General features: G+C 52.9%; 4 protein-coding genes across 5 annotated transcripts; 2 read left to right on the top strand and 2 right to left on the bottom strand.

The window, feature by feature from the left end:
* Positions 1-1,547: 1,547 nt before the first annotated feature.
* Positions 1,548-4,027, top strand: INO1_1 (Myo-inositol-1-phosphate synthase). The gene is made up of 3 exons (XM_007812454.2): positions 1,548-1,972; positions 2,043-3,512; positions 3,566-4,027. The coding sequence occupies exons 2-3, from the start codon at positions 2,200-2,202 to the stop codon at positions 3,861-3,863; spliced, it is 1,611 nt and encodes a 536-aa protein (XP_007810645.1). The 5' UTR covers positions 1,548-1,972; positions 2,043-2,199; the 3' UTR covers positions 3,864-4,027.
* A 354-nt stretch (positions 4,028-4,381) lies between these two features.
* Positions 4,382-12,730, top strand: J3458_005434 (uncharacterized protein). The gene is made up of 2 exons (XM_007812453.2): positions 4,382-7,376; positions 7,443-12,730. Exons 1-2 carry the CDS (start codon positions 4,513-4,515, stop codon positions 8,413-8,415), a joined length of 3,837 nt encoding a protein of 1,278 aa, XP_007810644.1. The 5' UTR covers positions 4,382-4,512; the 3' UTR covers positions 8,416-12,730.
* J3458_005433 (uncharacterized protein) lies at positions 8,863-12,730 on the bottom strand. Its single transcript, XM_066118801.1, has 2 exons — positions 10,773-12,730; positions 8,863-10,703 (listed from the first exon to the last, which is right to left on the bottom strand). Exon 2 carries the CDS (start codon positions 10,617-10,619, stop codon positions 9,498-9,500), a length of 1,122 nt encoding a protein of 373 aa, XP_065976322.1. The 5' UTR covers positions 10,620-10,703; positions 10,773-12,730; the 3' UTR covers positions 8,863-9,497.
* Positions 12,731-13,017: 287 nt separating this feature from the next.
* Positions 13,018-16,078, bottom strand: CDS1_1 (phosphatidate cytidylyltransferase). Of its 2 annotated transcripts, none has more exons than XM_066118800.1 (4): positions 15,283-16,078; positions 14,852-15,221; positions 14,419-14,765; positions 13,018-14,357 (listed from the first exon to the last, which is right to left on the bottom strand). In XM_066118800.1, exons 1-4 carry the CDS (start codon positions 15,442-15,444, stop codon positions 13,602-13,604), a joined length of 1,635 nt encoding a protein of 544 aa, XP_065976321.1. In that variant the 5' UTR covers positions 15,445-16,078; the 3' UTR covers positions 13,018-13,601. The 2 variants fall into 2 exon arrangements, with proteins under 2 accessions (XP_065976321.1, XP_065976320.1); XM_066118799.1 differs by having other exon boundaries at positions 13,107-13,836; positions 13,896-14,357; positions 14,852-16,069.
* Positions 16,079-16,363: the final 285 nt, after the last annotated feature.

The following is a 16,363-nucleotide window of genomic DNA, read 5'->3' as shown; positions in this document are numbered from 1 at the left end:
ACGGTTTGAAGTCATGGAAAGAAATTGACTTGAATTGTTTTTTGGTCGTCGGTGTTCTGGTCCAAGCACGAAGCATCTGCCCAAGAAGAGCCAAGAGTAAAAAAACACAGGCTCGCCCTAGGAAACAAAAACAGCACAACTCAACACAGACAACGATTGCAGATTTGTCTTGGTTCGATGTGAGTTATGGCTAATGCCCTGCCCTGCCAGGCCAGGCCCCGGTACCAACACAGCACGCTCATTGCCACGCTTTAACATTAACCTCATTATGTTCCGAAGAGCTAGGTCGGAATCACCACGTTAAGCGAGAATGGATGTTCTAGGGCACCCCGGAACCGACCGCCCTCATTCCGATCGCGCCGACGCCCATTCGATCAACCAGTTGCGAAGCCTCGCCCAACGTGGGGATTGAGAGTTTTATGAATCAGATCACTCATCCACATGAAGCCGATATCACCCAGTCAGTAACTGGGGACTCTTATACTTGTCAGATGTGGCCTTTTGACCGCCGTATGAGCGGCACGGCCACATTTTTCTACCACGCCAGGTCCTACAAAGTCTACATCGCGCTGGGTGTAGGGTATCCTCGAGCGCTCGATGTGCCTGGTTAAATTTTAATTGTATGGTTGCCTGCGTCACAATACCGCTGGCAGTTACTCCGTACTTTTATTCTTCTCTGAATCAAGTTTGCACATGGTGCCAGAAGGTTTAGTGAGTTTGGCGTACATGTTTTTGAGTACAGAGTACCAGCCTCCATTGTCAAATCCTGATATACAGCCCAGCCACGGCGGGCACGTCATGGGCGCCCAAAAGAAAGTCGAGACCCATGGTAACGCTTTCTCTTGCACAAAGTCCCAATTGTCTCAACAAACGCAGGCAGTCGCAGTTGGGCAGGCCTTGGCGCCCACCCATACAAAGATGCTGTGCATTATCAGGGCACATAGTTATCTACGTACCCAGGTAACTAGAGACGGGATAGCGTACTCTTTACTCCGTACGATAACATGGTTTGGCTGATGCTGGGAAAAGGACCTGGGCGATTAGCTATTACCTAGTAGTGTGGTGGCGTCGGTATTGGCCCACTGACGACTTGAGGACAGCGTCTCGATTGAGCGGTTTTCCTAAATTTTCGCCATCACGTCCCAGTTTGACGTTTCCCGTGCCTGTGGCTGCAGAATGGCGGGTTTTTATGTCAAAGTCCGATGATATCCCCCCTGGTTGATGGTTCTCCGTGGCTCCATTGTGTGCCCCTCGTGCCGCCCCGCCATGCGCAACTCTTGTAGGACAACATGCATGTACAGCCAGCGGGTTGTGCTATGCCACGATGCACCGAATGGTCCGTCAAGATCAATGTGTGATGGACGGAAACGGCGGTGATGCCCATGCCCTGTGGCTGTCGATCACCGAAAACCCCCGCCGCGGCCTTTCTGGGAGCCAATTGTCCACGACGCCGAGTTACTCGTTGGCGCTTGATGGTCGTGTGCCTGTTTGTGTCTGTCCCGCATCATCCGATGGCAGTCGAGCTCCAGCAGTTGAGCCCCTCACCGCCCTCAAGCTCCGGTCTGGTCCGCCCAGCGTCCACGTGTGCGAGACCACCAAACAGGCATGGAGTGACAACCGCGGGGCTCCACGAGAATCGCCGCGCCGTCGTCCACTATATCAGGTCCACATCCTCTTGTCGCCCACGTCTGCTTCCCGCCTCCTTTCCTTCCTTCCCTCTTCAACCACCTCAATTCCATTCTGCTTCACACAAATACGCCAAACCAAACCTCGTCTTTGCCCGATCTTTCTGTCTCTTTACAGAATCTTCGCGGTACATTCCACTTCTGGTTCCGTTGAGCCACGAAAAAAAAAAAAGAAAAATTACTACGAAGAAACCGACCCCACCAACCAAACCACTCAAATCTCAACAGATCGAGGCATTGAACCTCGATCACACAGTCGTCAAGACGTTTGCCAATCTCCTCAACTCGTACGTCGACCTTTTCACTTCGCATCCTGCCACCACCTGTATAGGCCGCCATGCTAACCCGTGCAAACAGGATTCACCACCCGTTCGCAGGAGCCCGTTGCTCAGCCGATTCTGGAGGAGCATCGGACTCAGCCCAGACCCAGTAAAGGCAGAAGCTTGACATCCAAGCATCCCCAAATTTACAGTCTTACGAACCATCTACTTTCGCGCCAATATCACTTGTCAACATGGCTCCCCACGCGCAAGTTACCACGGGCTCCGCGAACGGGGCGGCTCTCAATGGCACCGCCACTACTTCTCCCAACACCTTTGTCGTCAACTCACCCAATGTTACCTACACTGACGCCGAGATCAAGTCCAAGTACACCTACCGTACCACTAGCGTCGAGACTGACCGCAATGGCAACTTTGTTGCTACTCCCAAGGAGACGCAGTATGATTTCAAGGTCGACCGCAAGGTTCCCAAGGTCGGCATGATGTTGGTCGGCTGGGGCGGCAACAATGGCACCACTGTCACTGCTGGTATTCTCGCCAACCGCCGTAATCTCGTCTGGGAGACCAAGGAAGGTCCCCGTGAGGCCAACTACTACGGCTCTGTCGTCATGGCTTCCACCATGAAGCTCGGTTCTGATGCCAAGACCAATGCCGACATCAACATCCCCTTCCACAATGTTCTGCCCATGGTGCACCCAAATGACCTTGTTATTGGCGGCTGGGACATCAGCAAGATGAACCTGGCTCAGGCCATGGACCGCGCCCAGGTCCTTGAGCCCACCTTGAAGTCTCTTGTCAAGAAGGAGATGAATGAGATGGTCCCCCTCCCTTCCATCTACTATCCCGACTTCATTGCTGCCAATCAGGAAGACCGTGCCGACAATGTTCTCGAGGGCACCAAGGCTTGCAATGCCCACGTTGAGAAGCTCCGCCAGGATATCCGCGACTTCAAGGCCAAGAACAACCTGGACAAGGTGATTGTTATGTGGACTGCCAACACTGAGCGATATGCCGACATCATCCCTGGTGTCAATGACACTGCCGACAACCTCCTCAAGTCCATTGAGCAAGGGCATGAGGAAGTTTCCCCCTCCACCGTCTTTGCTGTCGCCTGTATCCTTGAGGGAACCCCTTTCATCAACGGCTCTCCTCAGAACACCTTTGTGCCTGGCGCCATCCAGCTGGCCGAGAAGCACAATGCATTCATTGGTGGTGATGACTTCAAGTCTGGCCAGACCAAGATGAAGTCTGCCCTTGTCGACTTCCTCATCAACGCTGGTATCAAGTTGACTTCTATTGCCAGCTACAACCACCTGGGTAACAACGATGGCAAGAACTTGAGCTCCCAGAAGCAGTTCCGCTCCAAGGAGATTTCCAAGTCCAATGTGGTTGACGACATGGTCGAGGCCAACACCGTTCTGTACAAGAAGGGAGAGCACCCTGACCACTGCGTTGTTATCAAGTATATGCCTGCTGTCGCCGACAACAAGCGTGCTCTTGATGAGTACTACGCAGAGATCTTCCTCGGCGGTCACCAGACTATTTCGTAAGTAATGACACGTGTGTTACGGTAAGGGTTGAGAGCTAACATCGTCGCAGCCTGTTCAACATTTGCGAAGACTCCCTGCTTGCCTCTCCTCTCATCATTGATCTTGTTGTCATTGCTGAGATGATGACCCGTATCCAGTGGAAGGATTCCACGTCCGAGGACGGCTACAAGAACTTCCACAGCGTCCTCAGCGTCCTCAGCTACATGCTCAAGGCTCCTCTGACTCCTCCCGGCACCCCTGTTGTCAACGCTCTTGCTAAGCAGCGTGCCGCACTGACCAACATCTTCCGCGCCTGTGTTGGTCTTCAGCCCGAGTCTGATATGACACTTGAGCACAAGCTCTTCTGAATGGGGATAATTTGAACAAGAATAAGGCATAGTCTGGGTTGGAATTATTTAAAAAAAGTATAAAATTAAAAAAAAAAAGGTTAAAAAGAACTAAAAATATTAGGTAGAGACTCCAGGCATCTGCGCCAAGTTGCTTGAATGAAAATATTGTGTCTCGCCGACAATGCAGCTTATTCAGTGTGATGTGAAGTGGCTGGTGAATAAATGTTGACCTGCAGTTCCGTACAGGCAACTGAAGACCCGTAATAGTCTTATGGCGATGCATTTGGTATTTGTCTCGGTCGAGGATGAGAACTGCGTTTAATACGACATGTGGACGTCTGGCATGTGCACAATTGCGCGTGTTGGACAATGCGGTTTGTGTCATTGCAGATAATTAAAAAAATGACGCGGGATGGCCCGCAACAGCGCGCCACCAAAATCGCGTCGCGCGTCCGCGAGCTCCCCACCACCCATTATTCCACTTAGACGCAGCAACCTCTTGAGCTTGTTGTCCGTCCGCTCCGTATTTTACACACGTCCAACAGAATTTCTAGCCTACGCCTTCAGCAGTCAATACTTTTGTCAATCTTTTTCGTTTTCGATGATTTAGTACAGTTTTTGGATTATCACGCAAGTCAACAACATTTCCAGCCATTCACCGCCGTCGATGGCGCCTCCACGAGATTCCTCTCCCGCATCACGCGGTGGCTCGCCGGAGCCGTTGACACCGCGGTCCAAAATAAGAGCTCTGCTGGCAACGGTGCAGAGCAGTGACGACGAAGCACCACAGACTGGCGGCAACAAGTCAAAATCGTCTCTTGTTTCTCAATTGCCTCGCAAGATACACAGTAGCCCTCGATCGGCACAAAATGACGATGAGTCTGACGAGTCGGACGTTGCCGTTCGACCGAGAGGGAAGCTCGCGTCACGGATGCAGGGTGGTTCGGCAAATACAAAGAGCGCTTCTCAGAGCCCTTCGGTCCCAGAGACGGCAAGAGAACGCGTGAGGAGGATGCTGCAACGCGACCAGGCGGAACAGCAAGAGAATTCGGCCCACGATGACGACGACGACGAGCTTCCCACAGCTCCGAGGCGGTTGAAGCGTCGAGCTCCCATTGATGATGAATCTGATGCTGCAGAGAGAGCTCCCCGGTCTCATAGCCCCGGATTGTTTGTCTCTTCTCCAAAGCGTCCTTCCCCAGCAAAAAGCCCTGCCGGGGGAGAGGATTCGGATAACGATTTGCCACCGCTGAAATCAGATCGTTTCAAGGCTCTCGTCGAACGAAAGAGACAAGAACGTATTGCACGCGAAGCCGCCGAGGAGGCCCGCAGGGCTGAGAAACGAGCTCAGCAAGAACATCTTGCCTCCGAGCTGGAGCAGCTCGTTTCGGATGATGATGTCGACGGCATCACCGACGACGAAGGCGGCAGACGACTCACCCAAGAAGTTCGCCCAACAAGGAAAGCGAGCAAGAAGGCGATTGAGGAAATGAACCGGGAGACGCAGCGGATGGCCAGAAGCATGCAGCTTGCTCATGAGGCCAAGACAAAGAAGAAGATCTCTAAGGCCAGCCTTTTCGAGCGGTTCAATTACAAGCCTGTTAGTGGGGGCGAAACCACATTACCTGCTGCCAACAGCTCCAGCCGTCCCACGACACCGCAGTCTGATGTTGAGATGGGAGATGCGGATACACCTCCTAGCTCTCCACCTCTGGATAAGCAGGATGGTGGTCGGCTTGTCAATGAGGACACTGCTGTTCCAACAGAAAACATTGAGGTTGCAGCTCAACCAGGAGCCGCCGCCAAGGCAGCGAGCCTCACAACGGCAAGTGCAGATGCTGGTCCACAGCCAAAGCCAAAGCGAAGAGTACGGGTTCGGCTGCCTGCCGTGCCCACAAACGCAGTTGCAGTCGACACGGACGACGATCTCCAGATTACGACCTCGGCCAAGGACAAGGTTGATGCGCTGTTTGCAAACATTCCTTCCAAGAGGTCATGCGAGACACAACCACTACACATTTTCCGTGCTCTGGCACAGGTGAAGTCACCTGGCAAGGAGAAGGGCGGCAAGAAAGACCAGTCCAGGATGACCCCTGGTGAGCTTCAGGCTCATTTGCAACTCAAAGCCCGCCAGCAGGCCAAATTGGAGCGCGATCGCCGCCTGGAGCTTCTCAAGGGACAAGGAATTGTCATCCAGACCGCTGAAGAGCGCGAAAGACAAGAGCAAGAAGTCGAGGACATTGTGGCCAAGGCTAGACAAGAGGCCCAGAAGCTCATGGAGGAGGAGAGAAGCGAGGCTAAGCGACAACAGAAGGAGAATGGCGAAGTTGATCCTCTTGCTTGGGATGACAGTGACGACGAAGAATACCAAGATGCGGCCGAGGACGCGGATGCGGAGGCATCAGAGGTGGAAATCTCCGGGTCTGAGGATGAGGCAGAGGCCGACGGAACGGAGGAAGATGAGGGCGCCGAAAATGCTCTATTTCAGGAGGAGGCTGATGATTCCGCCGCATCTGAAGCTGAGACTGCTGCCCAAGACGAGGCTGATGTGGATGACATGGAGCAACCAGCCGCGAGGAGACAAGGAAGGGTTCGAAACAAGGCCATTCTAGTGCTTTCAGATGATGAAGATGAAGTGGAAGCTACACCCAAACCCGTAAAGGTTACTACCCAGATGACACCCGCGGGTGCAGGCACCATATCTCCTGTCGCTCCCGGCTCAGTTCTACGATCTGCGAAAAAGACATTTATTCCTGGACTGCCTGTTCAGGGGCCTGCTGGGTTGGGACTCACACAGATCTTTGCCGGCACCATGGACAGCCAAATGAGCGATTGTGCCGCCAAGCCAACGCAGTCTATGATGCCGGATTTCGACCACTTCCCCGATTCCAACTTTTCAGCCACCATGGACGAGCCCATTGAAGAAATGATTGTTGATTCTCAACAAGAGGAGACTCAAGGGGTGCAGCTCAATCTCTCACAGTCTCAGATGCATGGTCTGGGAACGCTGGTTGCCAACGGAATGCAGACTCAGCTGTCTGAGACACTGGAGCTATCCCAGGATGCGGGTTTGCAACAACATACCCCTCTCCGAGACAGATTCGTAGATCCTCCCTTCTCAACGGTTGAGACCATGATTGCCGACAAGCATGACGAGGACATGCCCCAGGAGTCACCGGTCGTTCGCAGAGGCCGGCTTCGGCGAAGAATGGACATGTCCATCGCCGAGACTGCCATCCCTGAGGCCAGTGAGCCCAGCGCATCCAGCGTTCGAGGCAACGCCTTCCAAGCTATGCAGGATGCAGCCAAAAAAGAGAAGAGGCTTCGCCTTGCCGACGATTTCGATCGTAAGAAGAGCAAGGCTAAAGAAATGGTTGAGGAGCAGGCCGAAGAATCAGAGGATGAATACGCTGGTCTGGGTGGCATGGACGGCGAGGATAGCGACAATGAGTCCAACGGTTCGGTGGAGGAGATGATTGACGACACGGCTGGCAACGACAACGATGAGCGGAAGATAGCTGCGTTTTATGCGTAAGTTGGAGTGCCTTTCTTACCCCTTAACCACGTTGTAGATGATAGAAGCTAACTTGAGCCCAGTGATCGTGAACGGGCCAACGACGAACAGCAGGTCGAAAGGCTCTTCAAGGACATCACCACCGGCATGCTCCGTCGCAAGCGCGGGGGGGGATTTGACCTCTCTGACTCGGACTCCGATGGTGAGGCTCGCAAACGCATGAAGCGCCGACAGTTTGCCAAGATGCAGAAGGCTCTCTTTGCAGACGAGCGTGTCAAGAAGATTGCCGAAAACCCCGGAAACCAAGCGTTCTTGCGAACCATTGAGGACCGCGACAGTGACGATGAGATTGATTTCCTGGGCGCTCTCGACACGCCGTCACAAGCGGACTCTGAGTCTCAAAACGACACCCAGGAGCAAGCTCAGCACCCTGCCACTATCCCTGACAGCCAGCCTACACAACCACAGCCACTTTCTTCGGCAGCAGACAACACCAGAGCACCAGCAAGCATGCGCAGAACAAAGAATGGCAAGAGGCCCTCCGATATAGGAGAAGTGCGCGAAACGCTGTCCAACCTCCTCGACGAGCCAGACGGATCCATGATCCCCGCGACAGAAGTTGGTTCCGACAGCGAAGAAGACGACGGCGGCCACGACTCATCACACAGCAACAAGGAGAACCAGCCCGTCGTAGATCGAATCAGTCTCAAGCGCAACGCCTCGAGCACGGGCTCCGCCGTTCGCATGGCTTTCACCACACAGACGTCGTCGTCCTTCAAGGTCCCCGCGCTGCTACGACGAGCCACCACCAACTCAACCCTCATGTCCGGGTCGTCGGGGAGTTCCGCCATGAGCAGCGCTGGAGGATTCGGCGACGACGCCAAGATCAGGAAGGGCGCGGGGAAGAAGAGCGGCATCGGCGGCTTCGCGAGGGAGAACGAGCAGCGAGCCAAAGTGCAGGAGAGCGAGAGGCGGAGGCAGGAAAGGCGCGTGAAGGGTGCCAAGGGCAGAATAGGCATGGTCGGCGGCATCTTGGGTAAGGGAACATTCGGGTAGTTGCCAGACATGATGAATTTTTGGGAGCGGGAGGGCGTTTAATTTTTTTTTTTTCCGTTCTGGGTTAATTTGCCATTGGCAACGGCCGGCGTTTTGCTCAGGAAGGGGTGCCTCTTTTTGATATCCGGTAAAGATGTGCTTCGGTTGGTATTCGGCACCAGAAAGAATCATGATGGAAGAAATCTACGTGGTCCGTCCGCGATCTACCAGCCCGCCATGTGCGTGACAATCCCTCCCCGTTTCGCGTAGGCCTCAATCTCTAGTGTAAACCTGTTGCCTCGTCCGCGTCCCCGGGACGGGTGCCGTCTACCTGTACAAATGTGCCACTGCTCCGAGCTCCTCCGTCACCTGGACTGACAACGCGGCCTGCCATGCCGAAACTTAAGGATTTGAGAGAGAATGGATGCCTCGGGGTTCCCCATCTTTGTGGCCTTCTATGAGACCGCCGTCTTTTCTTTGGTTGTACAGGGGCAGTCTGTCCATTTACGAAGCCTACGGGATACGGAACTAGGCGGCGGTTGCGGCGGGACTTGTATGTGACAAGCTTGATTTGTATTTCTATTGTGAGGACTAGCTAGTACCTTGTATTATGACCCGACGTCATGGTTGGAAGCCGTTCACATGTCGGCCATGGATATGGGGCTCACTTACACATCGCAACACGTTATATCCAGCCCAAGGTTGCCAGCGACATCTTGTGGAAGCTCGGCCATATATTTTGGCACCCAACCGTGTGGCTTGATTTTAAACTCAAATGTACTTCTCATGCTCTCAGGACACCACCATTGCTGACGCAGGGGTATAGAGCCCAACACCTTCATCCACGCCTTAGGTGTGCTGCCTCCTCCACATCGCTCCATTCCGCATGAAAACAGCCGCTTGAACTGATCCAAGGACCTCGGCCATGTAGAAATCTAGAATCCCCTCCCATGCCCACTAATGCTCATAAGGTTACCAGCTAAACCCACCAAATTCGAACCAAGTCGCTATGCCCACAACGCCACGCTTTAAATAAAAAAAGGAAAAAACAAAAAAAAGAGAGACAGAAACACAAAATCAGCATCTCGCAGCCGCCGCCCTGGTCATTTATCCTTTTGCGCCAGAACAATGACGTAATCAACCATGACCTTTGGATCGCTGCGCGTTGCGCTCCGCACCTTGGCATTCAGTACCTCTACCTCGTCTGCCGACCAACCCAGCACATCCCTCACCAACACTGCCGTCATGCCGTCCACTCCATCAGACAGGCCGACGCCCATCATTGCACCGATTTCTTTGCTCCGCTGACCCTTGGGCCAATTGCCGATGGGTGCTTTGAAGACGTGCTGCTCAATGGTATTGAACCCTCCTTCGCTGCTCCAGCGTTTCAAGCACGGCGTTGGATCAAGCACTCTCCCCGTTTTTCTACACGCCTCTTTTAACGTGAGACTGAGTTGCACAAATGCGTGAGTAGGATGGTCTACGCCCATCAAGCCGCCGTCTGAGCTGAATGTCGTTGAAAATTCTTGGAATTCCACCCACCCACCGGGCTTCAAGGCATCGTGTATTTGACGAATCAGTCGTGGCCAGTCTTTTATCGAGGCAGACATGGACCGACAGTGAATGTAGTCGTATGTGTTGGTCTCGATCCAGTCCAACTCGACATCGTCTACGAGAAAGTTGACATTTGTGGGGACCCAAGTGGGCTGAATAGGACTGAGGTCGTTGCCCGTTATGCTCGCTCCAGGGTATAAATCGCCCATTTGGATGGGCCACAGGCCTGTTCCTGTACCAATATCCAGGATTCTCATGCCATCAGGCTGAATGGGTGCCAGGAAGAGCCGATCGTTGAGCAGTCGTGTGGTGGCGTGGTGTAGCATATCCAGACGATCTTGTTCCCGCTCATCGTTGGGAAACGGATACGTACCAGACTGGTAGGCATGGTATCGACGGCCGTGTTTCCATTCGTACCTCGTAATGGAGCTTCGTATAGAAGTACTCGCATTGGATGGGGCCTCTCCAAAGGTGGAATCGTCGTCGTTCATGATGATAGACCCGGGGCGGTGAGGTGATGGTACGTCAGAGGGATCCCCGGCGGTCCCAGGCCGGGCCCGAGAGATGTTTTTCGATCCAGGACTAGAATTCGTTTGTTCTATATATCCTTTGTGAAATGGCGCCGTTTCCGAATATCCCTTTGTGTCTCGGCCGTGCAGCCTCTCGTGCATTGACCCCAAATCTTGTAGGCCCCAGTTGTCGAGGGGTTTTTTCTTTTAGAAAAAGAAGGAAAATAAAAAAGAAAGAAGAGAAACCTAGGGAGCAAAGATTACAAATGTGCGCTCAGTATGATTAGGCTACCGAGAAAAGAAGGTCAAACCCACCAGTCACAGACGAGAATTGCCGTTTTTGCGAGTAAATTGTAAGTGCCAAAATAATGAGCAATGTCTCGAGTCGTGGCCTCCACGGCACACCTATTTCGCAACGTGGTACACCGTCGGGCAGGATCAAATTCCAGGCCTGAGTGCAGTTCAAATTTTAATTTATCCGGCAGAGCTCAATAATTGCCAGGCGCAGCAAGGATGTTTGATACCGAAAGGAAGGTGGTCGGAATAATCGGATAATGATACGAGCATGTCCGTGCTTGCGGAGCGAAATGTAGTCGATGCGACGACCAAATGAATGGCCAGCCACTTTTTAGAGAGGTAGGAAAAAGGGGAGAAAAAAAGGTCGCAGACAGAGGTGAACAAGAGGGATTGAAGACGAATTGCTGTGAATCGTGGAGAGAGAGAGAGAGAGAGAGAGAGGGATGACGGATTAAGGTGCTGGTCCTCGGTGCGCAGAATTAATTAGATGGGTACTGTTTGATACCGCCGGCAGGCCGAGAGAAGCATAAATAACCATAGGCGTCATCCAACGACGGACAAAATATAAGATGAAGGCGCGGAGCACCTTGCAAGCCCAACAACTTTACAACACAGCCGAACGGGATGAGCGACCAGGATCAGGATTATTCTTGTTGCAATTCGAATTCGAATCAAATCTTGGCCAAAATACAAAGTACCGACTGCTGGGGGAGCAGAGTACCTGGAAACCTGGCTACTCCGGGTGTACTCGCTCGTTTCTTTGCGGAGTCGCAGCCAACGCAACGAGAAAGTCTGCGTCCGTGTGCGTGTGCCTGCGTGTGTGAGTGTGAGTGAGTAACAAGAAGTGTGCTGTGCGTATGCGTGCGTGTGATGTGCAGACCGACATGGGGGTGCGTCGGAGGTGACGAATGAGGAGATTAAAAAGGGAAACGGGCGACGACCACGATCCGTTTCAAGCTCTCATGAATGGGCGAGCATCACGACACTATGTTTGCATGAGCATGACGGGAGCATGGCGCATGGCAGGGTGGCCTGGCGGAGGTAACGATGATGCATGGCGAGCCCTTTGATGCTTTAATGGAGACCGGGGTCAAGGTGTGTGTCGTCGTCGTCGTCAAGACTCAAGAGTGTGCCCTTGGTGCGGCCTTGGTGTCCTCGAGATGTGCCTGTCGAGTGGACTTGTGTCTGCATGGGTGAATCAGTTGGACTGAATTGCCGTGTTATATTACGTTAGGTCCCATACCATGCCATACCTTGCCATGCCATGCCATCAATCCACATCGGAATGGAGATGGTCCAACGTCCATGCAAAACGGGGTCAAAGCCGATTCTCGCCAGTCCACTCACCGTCAATCTTGCACCATGCAGCAAGACAGACACATTCCGTCCATGACCGCCTCAAGGTTGAGAACCTTCAACTCCGTTCGCTCCCTCCTTCGTTCCTTCCTTCCTTATCTCGCTCGCTCCCTCGCAACACCTAACAAATCAGGCCACACATGCTACGCATGCAGAAGCACACATCTAACAACCAACAAAAGCCAGCCCCCTCCCTCCTCTTCAGCCAGCTTTGCTCGCGACGTGTCAGCAAATTCCTTTCCCGTTGAGGCAGAACTCCCCAACACAACAACCGCGACCTAGCCCACAGCCGCGGCCGTCGACGAAAGTAGACCGATCCTCCCACCTATAAACGTTTGCTATCGACGACCAAGAGGCCATTTGACCCTCATAGATCGGCCAACTCCTGCAAGCCAGCCGTGACGCCGCCCAGCTCCGCTCTCGCGTGCCACGCGACAAGCAGGGGTGGTAGTCGGGCGTGATTTCCTACGGAGCATCTCGTAATAATATACGTGTTACAATCTTGCCCGAAATCCAAATACTACTACGGAGCGCCCGTCGACCCGTGTTGTTCCAGAAGGATATGTGGACCTGTATTGCACCGCAATACTCATCTTAAAAATGCTTGTTCGATGGCTCCCACCCCTGTCATGCGATGCAGTGTCATGTCATTTGCGCCGATTCTGCTTGGCTTGGTTTAGCCTGCACCGCTCTCCTTGTTGATCCATCTGCTTCCCGCAAAATACTACTAGTGTCGGTACAATGCCGTCCCAGACACGGTATAAGAGAGCACCTAAGGAGTCCATCTATTCACCTAAGGAAAATACATGCGGTACTTCGTGCTCCCTCCGTAGTACTCCGTAGCAGTCTGATTATTGCCGCAAGGCTGCCTGGCTTTGGCCACCGACAGCCGGTCGCCGTTCTGAGTGGGACTTTCAACCTTGCTTGGGACGCGCGTAACTGGGGACGAGGGTTGAAATTAAAGGCGAATAGCTCCTCGCTGGGGTCGCAGACTTGAGGACCAGCCTTCTTGAGTACCTAGCTTTAGGTACCTAGGTAGGTAGGGCACTGAAGTACGGAGGGTGCACTTGATATACATAATAGGCCTGGACGGCCTGAATCAAACGACCTGGCAATCTTTAGATTCCAAACCCTGCAATATCCAAGACAAGCACGCTGCTGACCCCCACAATCTCCATGACAGCAACTCCGGACTCGCCGACTTGGGTTCCTGCACCTCACGCACTCTTGCATATACCATCCAAATATACATAATAACCGTTGTCATGATTTCGGTTCCGAAAGCCCTACACAGACAAGCTATGTATGGATCTTGATACTCCGCTATATATCATCCCATCCCATCCCATCCCATCTTATCCCGGTCGGTCCATCCAATACTTGAGCCCCGTTATAGCTAATATGTTGTTGCCCTGCATCTACGACCATTTCCCAGGGCTGATGAAAGAATAGCCCGATGTTTCCCCCAAGCCTATGCCACGTGTCGTGTAATTACTTGCTTACATTGGCGCGCCGGGATATGGTTGAAAAAAAAAAGAAAAGAAACAAACAAAATTCGCAACCACTTGCTTTTGTTAAAAGTGAATTTGCCACTCGACAAGAAACATGGGACAAGACGGAAGCGTATAAATCGCCATGGCTCAGAGAGTACAAGACACGGAAAGAGAATAACGAAAAAGGTACAATTCGTTTAGCTGCTGATTGTTCGCTCAACACATTCAAGGAACTGCATCCGCCTGTCAGCTTTGGTTCTCCACTTTGCGCTACACAACATGATAAGCCTACCTTTTCGGACACGACACCCTGGTTGCCCAGGTACCGCGACATGCTCTTGACCAGCTCGATTTGCTCTTCCGGGCTCAAGCTCGTAATGGCAGTCTCAAGAACCGTTCCGACGTTGACCTTGTGGAGAGAGATGAAGGAGTGGTAGTACATGTACGCGAAGAACCCCATGATGAACTGACAGTCCATGCGATCCGTCATGCCGCCATGTCCTGGAATCGAGTCACCAAAATCTTTAATTTTGAAGCTACGCTTCAGTCCAGAAGCAAAGAAGCCTCCGAACGGAGCGATGAGGGAGGCAAATGATGCCAAGACAAGCGCGTGAAGCTGCATGGGAGCGAACGTGAAGGAGATATTTGTGAAGCTTGGCGGTAAAAAGAACAAATGGGGCATGTGGTACGTGCGAGGTATGAAAACGGGATTCGGATCGCATTGAAGGCCGGTGAAAATGGTGGCGCCAAGGTCCTACGTATAAATGTTAGCGGAAGCTCGACGCTGTGATACACCCAGAGGCGCGTCCTCTTACATTGACGGGGCAGATAAAGTACTTGGACCGGATCATCAGGTTCACGAGGATCATGCCAAACAGAACAGTGGCAATCCAAGCACCAACAAATCCTTCCACAGTCTTCTTGGGCGACAATTTGATCAGTTGAGTGCGGCCAAAGGCAATGCCACAAATGTAGGCAAAAATATCGTTAGTAATGACGAGGGCGGCAGGCAAGAAGAACCAGATCATGCCCTCAAACACATTGTTCATGACGAAATGGGCCTGAACGACGATGAGGTACAGCGCCATGTGCGTCCATGCAAAATTGGTAAATTGGAACTTGTAGTGTCCAGCTTGGAGCGATGCGACGAAGAAGACGAAGCCTGCTCTGATGGTTAGCTTCTCTTGAGTGGAGACCAGAGAGACCAGAAGAAACGCAGGCACATCAAGAAGGAGAGGCTCAACCCACCGAAAACATAGAGGATAAAGCTGATGAAGCGATGGTGGGTGGCAAGCGGTAGCAGGACCTTGTCAACCAAGACGATGTGCTTGAAGTAGTATATGACGCTTTCGCCGTAAAGGAAATACATGGTGGTAGCCAACCAGTACCAGTTAAGACTCTTGGTAGATCGAAGAGATCGGGCCCGGCTCGGAACGTTGGCAATGGCTATGACCTCCTTGAAGGAGACAATCTGAACCATGGTGACGATGATGATGATGTAGATGTGGCCCATAAAAAGGGCGGTAAAGAAGGCGCCCAGCATGCAAAGAGTCCAAAAGGTCCGAGTAATGAAATTGGCCTTTTTCTTCTGGTATTCTTCTTCGGGGGTGGGAGGTTTCTACAAGTCAGGCATGGTCAGCACTCATTATCAACTGCAAGCCAACTTGGGCGTGGCCAACCTCTTCGACGGGAGGAAGCTGCTGTGCCTGGACCTTTCTGGTCCGCGTGGGAGAGCCACTCCCATCCTCGCTGGCATCGCTGAAGCTAGAACGGCGACCCTCAGAGCCGCTGACCTGGCCGTTGCTGTGGGGGAACCTGACCCCTCGCTTTGATCTGCCCATGGTTGAAGCTGTGAGCAGAAAGTGGGAAGCAGGGTTCAAGGCAAGGAAGAGAAAACAGGCGTGTCAGTGTCGTTTCTGTACTGTCGATTTGTATTGTCGAATGCGTGTAGCAGCGCTCGAAAGGACGATGTGGCACGGCAGAGGTCTTGGAGGCGATGGTTGTGTGGCGTGGTTGTCTCGGCTCGTCCGGAAGGTCACAGCGTGAAGACAGAGGGAAAGCGGAAGACGCAAAAGTATTAGGATGCGCCGTACAGCCGCGATTGAGCTTGCAGCACGGAGCTGTAAGCTTTTACTGGTTTCCTGGCAGGGAAAAGAGGCAATGTCCAGGCACGGGCTGCCAAGGAGTCGCGGGCCAGCAAAGATGTGCAGTCGGGAGGGGAGGGGGGTTCAACTGCAGACAGAGAGAGTGGTTGTCCGTGATGCCGAAGACTGGTGGTTTTGAAGCATGTTGGAGGTTGATGACGATGCGGAGCGGCAGAACGTGGAACCTTGAATGCTGATGACTGGCACTTGCACTCAGTGCTTGCCTAGGTAATTGATTGTGTGCCTTGTGCGCTCATCAAGCGCCCCCTGACTTAGCCGTCCTCTGTGCTCCCGCGCTCCGTGCCCCGTCTCTTTAGGTCTTTGGGTGGTGGGTGGTGGGTGCTATGCGGACGTGGCTTTAGGCATTAGGCTGGCCCTAATATGCTTGAAGCGTGGTTGGGCGAATCTTGATTCTGGGGGCGAAGGAACCAGATTGATGACGGCCAGACTCTTCAATGTTTTCCTTTAAGCCAAGAGTGGGCCCGTCTGAGTTTTTTCTTTCCGCATCAATTGGTTTTCAGTTTCCCCGGCGGCCGCTTCTCAACATTTGAGGTCTAATGTCACCAGACGACTTCCATCACTGTCAACGAGACGGCGTGGCCAATTGTGGCGGCTG

The sequence above is a fragment of the Metarhizium acridum genome (genome assembly GCF_019434415.1).
Source record: "Metarhizium acridum strain ARSEF 324 chromosome Unknown scaffold_31, whole genome shotgun sequence".
Classification (NCBI taxonomy): Eukaryota; Fungi; Ascomycota; class Sordariomycetes; order Hypocreales; family Clavicipitaceae; genus Metarhizium; species Metarhizium acridum.
The sequence above is the reverse complement of the archived record's forward strand: the minus strand, read 5'-3'. Positions and strand labels throughout refer to the sequence as shown.

What these genes read in the sequence shown, in the direction of transcription:
- INO1_1 (XM_007812454.2), top strand. Translation starts at nt 2,200, where the DNA reads ATGGCTCCCCACGCGCAAGTTACCACGGGCTCCGCGAACGGGGCGGCT. An exon ending in GGCGGTCACCAGACTATTTC is followed by an intron (nt 3,513 to 3,565) that starts GTAAGTAATGAC and finishes ACATCGTCGCAG; the next exon opens with CCTGTTCAACATTTGCGAAG.
- J3458_005434 (XM_007812453.2), top strand. Translation starts at nt 4,513, where the DNA reads ATGGCGCCTCCACGAGATTCCTCTCCCGCATCACGCGGTGGCTCGCCG. An exon ending in AAGATAGCTGCGTTTTATGC is followed by an intron (nt 7,377 to 7,442) that starts GTAAGTTGGAGT and finishes ACTTGAGCCCAG; the next exon opens with TGATCGTGAACGGGCCAACG.
- J3458_005433 (XM_066118801.1), bottom strand. Translation starts at nt 10,619, where the DNA reads ATGCACGAGAGGCTGCACGGCCGAGACACAAAGGGATATTCGGAAACG.
- CDS1_1 (XM_066118800.1), bottom strand. Translation starts at nt 15,444, where the DNA reads ATGGGCAGATCAAAGCGAGGGGTCAGGTTCCCCCACAGCAACGGCCAG. An exon ending in CTTTATCCTCTATGTTTTCG is followed by an intron (nt 14,766 to 14,851) that starts GTGGGTTGAGCC and finishes CCATCAGAGCAG; the next exon opens with GCTTCGTCTTCTTCGTCGCA. An exon ending in ACTTTATCTGCCCCGTCAAT is followed by an intron (nt 14,358 to 14,418) that starts GTAAGAGGACGC and finishes ATTTATACGTAG; the next exon opens with GACCTTGGCGCCACCATTTT.